Raw genomic sequence first — 15298 nt, 5'->3', positions numbered from 1 at the left:
ATCCCTTTACCAGCTCTTTAGGTGACTATACTAAGCTGTCTGTTCGTACAAAACAGCTTAGTTTGTCAGTTACTTCACAGCCTGTGATTAATGTTATTACCTGTCCGTTAATAGTAGCAATAAAGCATTTAAGCAGAGTGAATGACTAGGATGTAATAGCACTTCCTTCTGTTAAAGTTCCTCTTCTCTGCCTTTGTGCGTTTCCTCTAAAGTATCAAAAAATCGTTCCAGACACGTGCTGTCCTCCAGTCAGAAAGGTGAAGTCAAAGCATGTTGTAACAGACTCGCCAGAGATATTTTGGATTTTTCCCACATTCTCTTCGCAGCTCGGTAGCTGCCAAGGGAGCTGTGCCTGGGCAAGAAGGCAGTGCAGTGGAAGTGTGTGTTTCAGACTTCAGAGACATGTTTCGGGCAGCTTATTGCAGTTGTCTGTGGCAGCTCCCCTCCTTCAGCACCTTCCTATAGCACTGGTTGTTTTCCCTGGGAGGAGAACCTTCATCATGGGTTTGTCATCTGACTGAAATAAGTGTTCCCTGTGAAAGCCATGCTCATGCACAACTGCATCTCAGGTTTATTAAGGATTTGATGCTTATTGTGTAAACAGGATGTCATCTGAATTCAGTAATAATGCGTTGGTTTAGTGAGTGACCAGGTGCTTATTCCCACAAGATCAACATGTCCAGTATAAGCAGGTGGTGATTTTGGTTTTTTTTAAATATACGTTGCATGTTTAGTTTGCTGGTCTGATTTGGAATGGGTGTGTGGGAAAGGATGTCTGGAATTATTATAATGATTTGTTAGTGCTTCTGCTAGCGAACTATTTTTTTTCCTTGATGCTTACCTCTGGTATTTTATTAATTATCCTCCGAGAGAGGGGTTTTCAGCATAAATTCTACCTCCAGCTTGAGTTCTGCTCATCAGAATACAAAAGAGAATGCTTTAATATAGTGCTACTAGACTGGCTGATTTCTGTACTCAGGAGAGATGGGTTCACACTATTCCTTACAGCAGCGTTATCTCTGCTGCACACTTAAAGCACTAAGACTTAGTGAGATTTATAGAACTATTAAGAATGAGCTATCAGGTATATCTCCTGGATGATAATTTTCATCGTCCTGTGTTCATACAACCGCTCCTTTGGGAAGGTCATAGAGGAGGAACAAGACAGAATTAATGCTTTGAAAAACAAGAATGCACCTCACATCATCAACACCCTCTGCAGGTCACAGCTGCCAAACGTGAATTTAAAGAGTGCTCCCAAGAGATGGAAACTGTCACAGCACCCTGAGTGCTGAACAGCCAGCATCAGAACTCAATGAGTTGTTTCTGCTCACTTCTGCCATTTTTTCCAGCTACATTTCCCTTGCTTTCTCTTTTTTCATCAGCACTACCTTGGAAATGATTGTAGAATTATAGAACCATTTAGGTTGGAAAAGACCTTTGAGATCATCAGGTCCAACCGTTAACCCAGCACTGCCAAGCCCACGGCTGAGCCATGGCCCTGAGCACCACATCTACAGGCTTGTTAAGAGCCCCCAGGGATGGGGACGGGATGGGGTCTCCACCACCTCCCTGGGCAGCCTGTGCCAGTGCCTGACCGCCCTTTCCGTGAAGAAATTCTTCCTAATATCCAATCTAAACCTCCCTGGTGTAACTTGAGGCTGTTTCCTCCTGTCCTGTCACTGTTACCTGGGAGCAGAGACCGACCTCCCCCTCCTCCAGCCCCTGTCAGGTGTTTGTAGGGAGCGATCAGGTGCCCCCTGAGCCCCCTCCTCTCTGGGCTGAACACCCCCAGCCCCCCCCCCACCCCCCCCAGCCACTCCTCATAGCACTTGTGCCCCAGCCCCGCGGCCCATCCCTGGACACGCTCCAGCACCCCAATGTCACGTAGCAGGGCTGTGGAGAGCTCGCACCTCCCGTCTGGTGTAGCTTCCTTAGAGGTCTTGGTGAGCAAATATCTCTGCTGGTGAGGCCTTTTCATGCCTCAATGCTTCAGGTGCCACTGCCTGAATGAATCAAGTCTTTCGTATGCCAGCCACCAAGAAGCCAGGTGACAATCGCGCCTCATTTCTGATGGCTTTGTAATGTGGCCTCTGAGCTCCGTGACCGTCCTCGGTGCTGCTTTGTACCCATAACACTGAGTCCTTGTGGCTGCTTGTAACCGTGTTCAAAGCTGAATTTAAGCTGAGACACCAGATGTCTTCATGGTCTAAAATATTAGTAATTAATCTGAGTTTTTAGCATTTCTGCATTAGAAGAAGCTTTTACTTTAATAGCCTTTATTTGAAAGTGTTATTCTAAGTAGATCAGCATGCTAAAATTTGCATTGTAAAAGATTGTTTTGGAACAAAGCAGGATCTAATGAGCATATAGTAAATCCCTTGGCTCTGCAGCAGAGTCACAATAAGCATAATAGCTCTCACTGAATGAATCCCTCCCAGCCTAAAAGCTTTGTTCTTTAAAATCAAGTAACAGCCCTGCAGGATTTAGTGCAGACAATACACAAAGATCATTTTAAGGGGCTGTTGTGGAAAGAGAAAACAAATGAGGATGACAACGGCACTTAAGGTCCTTTGAAAAGACCCTTTGTGATCACTTCATTAGACAGTCTGTTTCAATATTTTCTTATTCAGGAAAAACTTTATTCTAATGGAAGCATCAATAAATTCCACTCTTTATTCTTCCTCCCTGTGGTCTCAGCTAAAATTCCAGGAAGCGTTTTATCATTTTTCAGCCTTCTTACTGAAGGTTGAACATGAAGTAAAGTATTATTTCTTTAGCAAAAGGCTGAAAGTGTGGACTAATAGTATTACACAAGGAAGATGAGAACTCGCTTTGGGGAATAAAAAAGAAAAATTTGAACAACTTTTGCCTTGTACCTTCGCCCTTGCTTAGCGTAGGTAACAACTGAAGGGAGATGCAGGTAGAGGTTCTGGCTGGTTCTAGGCTAATGTGTTTGCCCACCTGTTAGAAGAGGTGCCCTTGAGTTACACGCTTGCTGTCTGCCTGTTCTGCAAAGTATTTTATCTCCCAGCCATGCCAGGATAGGCACCCTAAATAGCATGAAAACCATTTCATTTGCCATTTTTGAGAAAGTTAATTGAAATCAGACTGTTGAGACAATGTTGAGAGGTTGCCCAGAGAGTCTTCTTCACTGGAGATATTCAAAAGCCACTGGAACGTGGTCCTGGGCAAGTTGACTCTACGTGGCCCTGCTTGAGCGGGGGGGTTGGACCAGGTGACCTCCAGAGGTCCCTTCCACCTTCAGCCGTTCTGTGATTTTGTAATTCAGCTGCTACATGCACTGGTGTATATGACTCCAGACTGGCAGTTTAATTTTTCCCTTGTTTTCTTTCAGAATGCAGAAAGTTTAAATTTGAAGTTTGGTGCTATGAATAGAACAACTCAAGTGTGGGTGTTTTTAATTCTAGGACCTGGCTTTGGCAAAGGCTTTTAGTTTTGCTTCTGGGTTGGAGGTCCAATTTTTGCTTAAATTTATTCAGAGGAAATAATCCCTGTTCACTTGAGATACCAAATCAAATGGAAGAGGTTTGAAACATGGAACAATTCTTCCCCTCAGAAGCTCAAAGGCTGTCCTCATTTGATCACAGATCCAAAGCCCAATCCTGAACCTAAACCAGGGGCATACAAACTCCATTTAAATAGGACCATCTTTGGCTTTAGCTCTCAGATGTGTTTAAACTAGTTCATGTGATGGGTTCTAATGAAATCTAGTCCTCTGTACTGACCAGGGTGGTTTTTTCCCCACTAAGGAGATGAGTTTCTTGAAGAAAAATTGATTTCTGAAGGAGCTGTTGCTTTGTGAACAGTGTCCATAGGTGATGGCCCTGGCTAAGGTAAGGGTGGAACAGGTCAAAAGCACAGTGCCCTGCTACATTACCTGAAGGACTGATTTGTTGTTACTACAGAGTCTTGTAAACATCACTGGAATTAAACTAATGGACCAAAGGTATATAACGACTAAGTACCAGTTTCTGTTTTTAGGTAAGACTTTCCAATAGGAGGTCAAAGGTTTAGAAAGTCATGGTTTACAGATTGAATGCCTCTCAGTTTGTTCAGGCAGTGATTGAGTAGGTGAATGACTGAGGAATATACTAACCTTGGTGTATTAGTGGAAATTGAGGCAGCATTGGCAAGTGTGGTCAATGCAGTTATTTTATCAGTGATGTTTTTTAGAAAGCACCCCGGTTCTGTTCTTTGTGAGTTGGTTTTGTATTCTTCAAGAGAATTTTATGGAAGTGTCATGTGAACACGTACACATGTCAAGCAAGGTGTCCCTGCTCTGACCTTCATTACTCTCGCTAATCTCCCCCTGGCATCTCACAATGCGCTTCGACCTGGTTTGGACTGCTGCTGTGCTCGGCTGTTCTAGTCCTGAGCCTCTTTAGTAGTGCCCAAGTGAGCACTGGACTGTGGCAGCTAGTCTACTGCTTCTTGTGTTTCAGGAGAAGCTTCTGAATTGACTAGTCAGCATTATTTGGTCATTTGGTGCAGGTGAGTAAAGCTCAGAGTCTGGCAAAACAGGTATTTTCCTAAGAACATAAATGTTTCAGGAGCTCAGCTGCAGGTTTTCTGATACAAGCTCTATGTGTGTATGCCTTTATCCCTCACTGAGGCTTTGAATTTGGAGGGAGATTTTCTCTATGGTCTTTTGGGATAAGTGGAAAAGAAGCAACCTAGAGCAACTGGATGAATGAGGAGTGAGGAATGAGGGTGATGGGCTGGTTTTTAATGCTGTGTCATGTATCCCATGTGGATTGCATTTTTCCAAAGCTGATCTGTTGAATTTTAACAGTTACAGTACAAACAGTGTCTGTGCAGATGGATTTTCAGAAATGACTGACAGCAGTTCTATTGATTCGGGGAACAGTTGAGTAAATTTGTAAGACAGAAAATTATTCTCATGAAATGCGTTCTTAAAGAATGTGTTATGAGAAGCATTTGTCTGGGACAATTACCGAACTAAATTAGAGATACCAAATTGCATTTACTTTTATTCAAGGAAAAATGATTGGGGCTTGCAAAACCCAGCATGCCTCTAGACCAGGAGAAGGTATCTGCAGCCTCTTTCAGACTTGAGAATTCAGAGAGAGTAATCTCTAGTCTGTGAAGTTTAAGGGTACGCCTCAAAGCAGTCTCTCTTCTGTGCCTGTAGCTTACATGATAGTAGCTGTTAACATCTCCTGGAGCATTTTGAGGTGCCAATATTCATTCATTTGCTAAGAAAAACAAGTCTTTGAAAACAAAAAACTTGTCCTTAGATGGGCTGTCTTTTCTCCCTGTCACCATTCCTGGATGCTTCCACTCCTGGCAGACCCTCATGCCATCCCTAAGCAATGATGTGAATGAGGTTGATGGTAGAGAAAGGGTGCTTATCTGCACCCAAGGTCAGTGATATAGACCATACCAGCCTTGCCTGTACACCGTGCTTGCCTGCTTTGCAGCCATGTGAGAGCTAGGAGCTCGGGACTGGGAATGAGGAGCAGGCTCCAGAGCCCAGTGATGGAAGTCTGGTATCTGCATAAGTTCTTGTACAATTTGAGTAAAAAACCTGGCTGTGTTTTGCCATCATTTCAGCCTCATGCTTGACTCCTGCTGTGTTATGCTTGGCTGTGAAGCCTTCTCACCAGCTCCTCAGGAAACGGTCTTACCAGAGCGGGTGGGCATTGACCAGTATCACTGCAGTTATAGATGAGCTTTCCTAGCGGCAAACAAGAATTCCTGACTGCCTCGGTTTGGAGTGACATTTTAGTCTTTCCATCCCAGTTAATGCACATTTGAAACCCACAGGTCGCGCACGGCCGATGCGGTGTTGCACAGCGCAGCTAGCCTAGGCGCCACCAGCCTGCTCTTCTTTCTCTGAAGGTTTCATCCCCCATCACCAAGGCGTTTCAGAGTCTGGAATTTTCCTTGCAGAAAGGAATTCTACTTCACACAAAATAATGACCTTCTTCCCTAGACATGCTTTTTTCAAAGGTGCAATAGCATTTGTAGAAAATCTTGCAAAATACAGGTTTATGGAGATCGGATTAGTGGTTAAAGTCTGTGGGACATTATTAATATTTTAAATCCAATCTTCTCCCTCCCGTAGCACCTAGTCTGTTCATTTATTGGACTTAGTTCTTTACACACAAAGTTTATCTTTACAGCAAGATAGCAGTTGCTGAGTGAGTTTCTTTAGAACATGTTTCAATTTCTTCGCACTTATCTCATTTCTTCTGCTAAGAGGGTTAACAGGAGGGTTTTATCTTCTCACTATTGTCACATCTGAGATCTTAGCTAGCTTGGGGTTCTTTGTAACCTCTAAGAAATATGTGAAGGGCAGCCTTCACATTTTCTACTGAAGAGTCACCAGAGAAATTTAAAGAACATGTATCAATTGAGTGTCTCATTGCAAGAACATTATGGTCCCACTGCCTTTTTTGTCTGAAAGCAATTAATCTGTAAATATTAGAAAACCCCAAGGGAACAAAACTAAGAGGTCAAACTCCAATCAATTCTAACATATTTTAAGGGCTAATAAAGTATCTATGAAATTGTTTTAAAGGTGCCATTTTGAATCTGCCTGGAAACCTTACACTGGAGGACCGCTAGAGGATCTAACAATACGCCCTTGTGTAGTAGTTTTGGGAAAAGCACCTAGCTTCCAAGTATTCATTGCTGGGGCAACAGAAATATTAATAATAGGTAATACCAGTGCCAAACATATACTAAAGATTCATATGACTGTCTGCTCTATCCTCCATATCTATGATTCTGTCCTCAAATTAAGTTCATGCTGCATCAGATGGAAAAAAATCCATGAGGAGAGCCCCAGGTGAAATTCAGCCCTCCAAATTCAATAGTCCATGAACACAGCGTGTGTTCCCAGCCCCACAGGGCAGCAAGACTAGGAGGGGCTAGGAATTTACACACCTACGTTAGTAAGACTATCCTAGTGTCAAAATTGGCATTTTATGTGTGAGATTGTGGCATGCTCCCTATATATCTGCTATTAGCAGATTATTTATAAACTGCTGTTAGCGGAGTTGAAACCACAATGGCAGGGATGGGGACAGAGATAGTGTCATCAGTCAAGCAGGGACCCTGTTGGGTCCCGTAACTTGCAGGCATTGGTCAGCTAGTTATCCTGAAATCATCAACAAACATATGATCTGTGGGTCTGGAGATGTGATTTCTTCCTTTTTTTCAAATCTTTTCTTGGCAGCTAAAAGTCTTTCTGATGTAGGCTGTTTTGTCCCAGCATGGAAAGATTTTTGCACTCTGTAAGTGCACCATTAAATAGCACAGGCTATTTTGAGAAATAAGAGTTAGGACTTTTTTAAACCATAATTATGGTTGCCTTTAAAGCTGATGATAAAAATGTAGTTGATGAACAAAATGAGACCACGTGATTGATTTTTCCGTATGATGTGTTTGATTATGACAGCTCCCTAGTTTCTAACAGCTTCCTATGCGAAGTGAAAAGCAGAAGAGAGTGCTTTCTCTAGCACATCTGATTACATGTGACTCTCTAGTCAGCACAGAGACTGTGTGGAAGAAAGAATACCCATAAAACCCCATCAGAAAGAAAGGATATGTCAGGCTATAAATTACTTTGAAAAATCAGTTTTCAGTGAACTATGTAAGCTGTCAATATTGGACATGCAAGAACCGTAAGTGTGTTACATTCATGCAAATTTTTTGCTTCTAGAGTGGGCACCGTTAGAGTTCCACACCCATTAAGGACTGCGGGGTAACTGGAGAGCTCCTGTGTTTCAGATGGGAAGGGATCCTTTCATGTTTCAAATTTACCTGGAAGAATCCCTTCTGATTCAGACCTTGTTGGTCCGTGGCTGGCTGGAAGGAGAGGCTGAAACTACAGCATTGTCTTCCATGCATGTTTTTAATGTTAAAGAGTTCTCCTTGTGTTTTATTTTCTGCGTAGGAATTTTCCTGTAACTTTGCTGTAGGCATGGACTTTATTTTGCACAGTGGTGTTAAAAGAGCTGAGAAGGGTCCAGTGGTGCCTGCTGTGGTGAATTTACTGCCTGGGTTCTGTGTCGTCCTGCCCTTCAGGTATTGCACCTTTTGCCAGAAAGTACTTAGACCTTTTTCACCTTGAGGAAACACCGTTTAATCACCCTGTCAGATCCCGTCATTTGGATGGTCTGTTGCAGTAATTTACAATGCCTTTATCTCAGGCCATGTGCACTCTGTGCAGGGCTGTGAGCCCACTGCCCCCTTACAGAGTGAGGGGCAGGGGCTTGAGGCTTTTGCAGCTGATAAATTAAAACAAAAAGACTTCTGTGGAAAAGGCTGTGCTTTGGTAAAATTTCTAAATGAGAACTAATAACTTTTTTGAGGTTGTTAAAAGATAGTATTTTGCTGGTTTTGTGACAAAGGTTTGGGATTTCAGTTTTAACTGACTTTTCAGACTGAAATATGCTTATGTTAAAAAAGCTTTTAACACCAAACAGATCTTCTGAAAATCATCAGTGATTCAGTTTAAGCAAAACACTTTGGGGGTAACTTTTTGGGGGGAGAACAATAGAGGTGACAAAAAGCTGTGTTTCAACTAGTAAAAACATTTAAGATTGATGTTATTCTTGACAATTTAGGTCAGGAAAAATTCTGAAACAGTTGGAAACCCTTTCATGATAGGAGAATCTTTTCCAGTCCTGCCGTAGGTGTGTGTGGGTAGTCCAGAAGACATCTGTCTTTGGTAGACTTTGCTTTGAAAATCGAAGAAAACCAGAGATCCCTGAATTTTAAGAATTCCCACGCTGGGACATCATAAAGCAGGGATATCTGAACTGCTTTAAAAACTCCTCCGTCTCTTCTGTTGCCTTTGCACAGAGAAGAAAGTCTGAAATCTGAAAGGCTACTTCTATGAAGTGCTGCTTATATGGAGTTCAGAACGGTTTTTATAAAACATCAGAGCCCAGTTCTAGCAAAAGAGTTTTGTTTCAGAATGTGCTGAACATCCACCTCCGAAGTGCTGCCTCTGGCAGAAGCCGCTGCAGAAATGCCAGGTAATGTGCTCTGCTGGGCACATTGGAAATGAGGGAACCCTGCTGCCACACGCGTGTTTTGAAGCTGATTCTTCCTGCTTTCTTACTGCTGGAAGTTGTAGACAGCGATTATTCCTGTCAGCAAAGGACCACTGAAATTTCCTCCAGTTCTTGGGAAGAGCTACTAAGCACGAAGCTGCTGCGACACAACTGCAGGTTGTACAGTAACAGTCCCTGCTGGCACCAACTCCAGAGAACTTCTAATTATGAAAAATGGGCCCCAAATCTCAAATTACTGCAAATTTCATTAATGGCTTGATTTTTCTGTTTTCTTAGAGAGCAGGACTAATCCCACCTCTCTTTTGGAAAAGTGGCCCAGTGGTTACTCAGCCGGTTTTAAGAGGTGGAGGCCAATGCGTTGCAAATGCCTGGTTCGCTCAGTGTGGGAGCTGCTTTGGCATCCGTGAACTTGCAGTGTTGAGGCCAACGGACAGAACTGAGTGTCTGTTAAAAGAGGCTGTGAAATTGTTAGCAAAGGGTAATTATTTGGAAGCAAATCACACACACAGAGAAGTCTCCTTTCTGCTATTTGTGGTCTTGATTATCTCATCTCTCCAACTGTTTGAACCAAATGTATTTAATGGAAAAAATAGTTGCAGCAGAGAGTCTGAAACTCTTATTATTTTTCTCTCTCACTGAGCACTGAGGTGTTTAAACTGTGAAATTCGCAGCAGGATACAAAGCTCTTAAGGATCATGATCTTTCTTTCCCATCTAAGTTTTCCAAGTTGAGTTAACTGTCTCCTCAGCTGTGCCTTCATACCAAAGCCTTTTTTATTTTTACATACAGGTTTTGCTTTTACTGAGATCATATGTAACAAATTAAATAACCCTGTACAGTCAACTTAGTGTACACAATAATGACATACATTAACTTATGAAGCTTTGTGTTTGGAGTTTTTGACTGAATGAATATAATGATGAAAAATCTCTAGTATTAGTGACTTGTAGACTGCAGGCAACCCCTTCACTCACATGCCTAAAATGTGGAAAAGAATGGCCACACAATGCTGGAATTTCATTACCATTTTTGGCATGAATGTCTCAACTCATTAGTCAATAAACATATATTTTGGAAAAAAACAGAAGACTGGAGGTAATGTGGGTGCTTTTCCATTTACAGAGCACAGAGTCCATGGAGTGCAGAGCGCTGCTGGTGACAGCGTGAGCCCCGTGGGAGCTGCAGCTACCCCACTGCAAAAGGCTCGCCTTGGTGTTAAATCCCATGATGGTTTTTGAGCTCTGACATTCGCTCAGCAGGGCATGATGCTATTGGAAATAAGTCTTACCTGCAGAGCTGGAGACCATGTCAGCAATGTTCTCTCTATATATATTGCCATGACTTGGGAATTTATTAGCCCAGCAGTCCAGCCAGCATTACATCCTGCTTCAGCAGTCACCAGGCTTGTTGTTTAACTTTTTTTCTTTAAGATAAGAAACTGTTCTTTCACCAAAAGGGCCAATTGGATTGATGGCATTTTTCATTTCACTTTTCTTTGCCTCCTTTCCTCTCTCCCAAAATGCCTGGATTTTGATCACAAGTGGTGTTTTTTTCTTTGTGAAACTGTACTTCCAAATAATTTCATTCAAAAAAGACAGTTCTCTTAAAACCTGTTCTGGATCTTTTCTAGGAAACAAATATTTTTTTAAAAATCCTACTAAAAATGGTAGCTTGTACCTTCAGCAACAAGTACCTGTGGGAAAATGTGTTTCCCCAGAAAATTTCTTTGTGCTTGGCAAGAGTTAAAGCATAGTAGTTTATTAGCCTTTCTCAGTCACGTACCCAAGCTGTATTGCGAGAACTTTGGGGATGCACAGTTTAGATTGTGGTGGGCAAAACACTGTTGCATCTCAGTTTTCCTTTGATGCCTAGAATATAATATTTGATTGACTACTGTGTAACAAATGGTAAACGCTTTTCTGCAGGTCAGCCATATCTTAGGTGTACAGAAATAGCTAATAATTAGTGCCAGTAAATCATTGTAGTGCAAACCATGAACATTACCATTCAGTTTGTAATTTACCACTGATGTGGGTACTTGTTCTTCTGTAATACTGGATATGTCTGCTTATAGAAAAGTTGATTGAGATAATTAGCAGTAAAAATGCTAAGGTAAGACAGCTATGGTAACATTTATATTGCTATAAATTTTGTTTATAGCAGCCTAAAGAGCAACAGTGAAATTAGAAATTAACTACAATTAGCAAATAAATTGAGTGTCTCTTGGAATTACTTGATCACGTCTAAAATGTTGCACAGTGTGACGCTTGCGGAGGCAAAGCCAAGTGGCTGGGCTGTGGCAGCTGCACCCAGCTGAGGCGCGCACGGATCTGAAGCCTGTTTGCTTCTCTGCTGCTGCTCACGGGCTGGAGCTACCCCATGCCCAGCCCCGGGCATCCTTGCAGCCCATACCCACCTTGCCTTCAGGGGGGCTGGGCTGTTGCCCCACCATACAGGTTTGATGAATGCATGCTGTGATGCCAGCAACAAGGTTTGCTACTGGGGATTCTCCTCTCCATGGGGAAAAGAAGGCTGTGTGTGCTTTTTCAGCAATGTACACCCTTGTAGGGAGAAGCTCGGAGAGACTGTTCCGCTTCCACGTTCTCAGTAAATGAACCTTGAAACGCACATTTAATATTGGCAACTCAGTCTGAGAGGAGTAACTTGGGCTGGAAATGTGTTGTTATCCCAGAAGATGAGTCATAGATATCAAAGTCATTTTCCTCTGAGTGCCTGAAATGCGTCAGTTTGGAGGGACCTGGGCATCATTTTATGCTTACAGGCAGTAATAGTTTACTTCCCATAGTAAGGCCCTTTCAGAACTCTTGCTTGATAAATGCTATACAGATGCCTGTAATTATTTTTCTGATACAATTTCATAGCGCGATATAGAAAGAAATGGGTTGTTTACTACTGTTAAGAAGAGTCATTAAATATAGGGTTTTGGCTGAAAAGAGGAGGAGCATCAGCCAGTTTCAGGAGCAGCCACTGACTCACCTCTGTCTGTTCCATGCAGTTAAATTTTCCTCATTCTTTCAGCCTTTGTTGTGTTTCAGAGACTTCTCCTAGTTGGAGGCAGACAGACGTTTTTCTGAATCCCGCGTGTCTTCTTCCAGTTCTGTGTCCAGCAGGGAGAAGGTGCTGCTGAACCTTCCCATCCTCTTCACTCAGACACAAGTCTTGAGTATTCACCTAAACCTCACGACTGCTCTTACCTAGTGGGACCTTGGCTAGTTTGAGGTGCACCTGTGTGGTTGTACTAGTGAAATGCTTTTGTTTTGTGTAAGTTTAAGTAATCATTGGGGTGGAAAAGGGAGAGGACAAGAGTTTCACTCAGGTACTTGGCAGTGCACTGAAAAGGTGTGGGGATACAGAGTCGTGTCTGTGCTCCACCGAGCAGTAACTGATCCTTACGAAGTGAAACAAGCCTTGTCTGGCCTGAAAAGTGACCCGTAGTCAAGCAGCAGTGGCATTTATTTGGGGTATGGAGAAGTGGTGGCGTGCTGATGTACGCCTGGTGATACATGGCTATCTAACTGCCTCCTCGCCCCATGCGCTGTACGTCCAGCTCTGGGGCTGGAAATCCCATCCTTATCCTGGGAAACATCCCCCACTGGTGTTGAAAGTTACGTATTCCCAGTAAAACAAGTCATCTGGGGTAAATCGGCATCTTACTAGGAAGAACTATTTCCTTTCCTCCTTCCCCTGTAGTTTTTTTCTCTCTGAAGGGCAAAATGGGGCTGTGGGGTAGGGGAAGAGGGGCCGCTGTAGGTGAGGCAGCCTGGCTGGCTGCAGGGGCACTCACACCACGGCACAAGTTTGCGCTGGCGCTGAGCACCACTAGTCCTGGCTCCCGAGGCTGCTGCTGCCTGCCTTTGTTGGGTTTGCTTCGTAGGCAGGTGTCTGAGTTCCCTGCAGATTTCATCTGGGGAGAATTTATCACTGACAAATAACTATTTGTGTTGAATTATCAGATGGGCTAAACTGTTTTCTTTAATGTTGCAGTTTAGTAGCTTTTTCTTTGCGGGTTTCCATGAGCACTGGCATTTGACGGAAATAAATCTGTCACTCAAAGAATGTATTTGCCCCTGCTACCAAAATATATAAATAAAAATTACAAGATCATTAGCCATATCAAGAGAAATGAAAATGTGCTCTGCATTAAATAGCTGACTTCCAGAATGGGTTGGGCAAATAGCAGTATACTAAAGTGTGTATACTAAAGCAGTATACTAAAGTGTACTATTCATTTCCCCTTCTTATCATGAAAATCAATTGATTCCTTTCTTTTCTGTAGCACTTCCCCTTTGCACTGGAAACCCTCAGCATATGTCTGTCCAAATTTACAAGCAGCGTGTTTTTCAGTGTATCTCATTTGTCAAATATAAATTCCAGTGGCCAGTGATTTACTACAGAACTGTTTGGAAAGCAGCAAATAAATATTACCTTAAAAAGTATTAAAAAAAAAAAAAGCCAAACTGGAGGGGAAGACTTTATCTGCCACTTCCCAAGCAATTTATCTTTGTCCCTGAGAAGGCAGGTTAGGTGGAGAACTGCCCCAGTATTGTTCTGGAGTACATCTTGTCTAGAAAATGAGCTCTTATGCTCAGTAAAAGGCAACCTTGGAAAGCAATGGATTATTGCTTACATTGTAATAACTTTTCTTTTTTTCAGCTATAGTACTAGGTGCAGACCTGAAGGAACTTAAACTCATAAGCTTCACTCCCCCTGCGTCACTCCAAATCTCAGTGATTCAGAGAGACAAGTTCTCTATTTCCCACCACGGAGTTCAGACAGTAAATGATCAACAGGAAAAAAATTGCACAGTATGGGTACAGTGGTGTTGGGGAAGGCTGGGTGATACAGTCTCCACTCGGCCCCTTTTATCCACTTTCATCAGCTCAGGGGTGGAGAAGTAAGTGGTCATTTCTTGCTGCTTATGTGACTGAGCTGCAGGTAAAGGTATACGAATAGTTGCACCAGAGGTTCCTCCTTTCCTCACTGCCTGGCAGGTATTCAGCTGCGAGGACATAGGAGCACTGGGGAGAAATGCATCTGCCGTGCTCACTGCCGAGTGTAGCAGTAACCCTTGCCACTAAAAAAGCACACACTTTGGTTAATGGCCAGACTCGCCGAGACATCCTGTGCTAATACTTGTGTCTTTATTCCTGGGTAACATTTCTGTGGGATGTCCTGTATTGACCAGGTAAGTCACTGCTTGTTTCTTACTGATGAAGTAAAGTGTGTGAAGGGGAGAATTTGCTGCGCTGAAAATCAGTGAAGCCTGTGGAGGCTAGATTAGGAAAAGAAAAGAATAATCGACTGACTTACAATCAAAGTCTAAGTTTCCATAATGAGAAAATAAATGTGTTTCCATACCTTTTGTTCTGTTGGTGTTGTGCATGTGGGTAATTTTGTTTCCTTCTATTTCCCAAAGGCAATGTTCAAATCCCTGCATAAAAGGCTCTGGTGCGGAATAGGTCATCTGAGATGCTTACGTACACTAAACGTGGATCATAATTTTCTGGCAGTCACATTTAAGCTATTAAAAGTTTCTTAGCTGATTTGGAGAGCTGATGCAGCAGGCTTCATGTATACGTGCCAAACACAGCCAGATGATACGACTGATTTTTGTTGAGGCTTCAGTAACAAGCACTAGGTTGAATTAGTCTCTGTGATAGAGGTTACCACCTTATAATTTGTCTTCTCCCTAATGGTTCCAAGAATAGTGATGTTATGGGGAAGGACTTGCATATTTATGGCATCTAAACTTAGGTACCTTACACAGCCAGCTGCATTAACCTCAGGCTCATCTAGAGTCAACGTACAGAGAGAGGGTGTCACCCCCAGGGCAGGTACATTGCACGGCAGTTCTCCGTTGTTCGACAGTACCCATCTCTGACTAGGGAACATTCTTCCTACAGCGTCTGAAAAGAAGCAGTTTGATCACCTTAAAAAGAAAAGAAAAAAAAATATGATGGCATTGTTTTTCCCCCAACTCTCCCAGGTCTGGCAGTGTGGAGGAAGCATGGAGGTGTTGCCCTGCTCTCGCGTGGCACATATTGAACGCACAAAGAAACCCTACAACAACGACATCGATTACTATGCAAAGCGCAATGCCCTGCGGGCCGCTGAGGTCTGGATGGATGACTTCAAGTCACATGTTTACATGGCATGGAACATCCCCATGGCAGTAAGTGTGGGTCATGCTCTCCTGAACAGAG

General features: G+C 42.9%; 1 protein-coding gene across 4 annotated transcripts in view; it reads left to right on the top strand.

The window, feature by feature from the left end:
• GALNT9 (polypeptide N-acetylgalactosaminyltransferase 9) overlaps positions 1-15298 on the top strand; it is a 323797-nt gene that overhangs the window by 287449 nt on the left and 21050 nt on the right. For all 4 annotated transcript variants that reach the window (XM_040602335.1, XM_040602327.1, XM_040602344.1 and 1 more), the window contains one exon: positions 15082-15267. In XM_040602335.1, the coding sequence (XP_040458269.1) occupies positions 15082-15267 (186 nt within the window). The remainder of the gene's footprint in view (positions 1-15081; positions 15268-15298) is intronic.

This window comes from Falco naumanni, chromosome 1 (genome assembly GCF_017639655.2).
Source record: "Falco naumanni isolate bFalNau1 chromosome 1, bFalNau1.pat, whole genome shotgun sequence".
In the NCBI taxonomy this organism is placed as follows: Eukaryota; Metazoa; Chordata; class Aves; order Falconiformes; family Falconidae; genus Falco; species Falco naumanni.
Note: the sequence above shows the minus strand (reverse complement) of the source record. Positions and strands in the feature narration are given on the sequence as shown.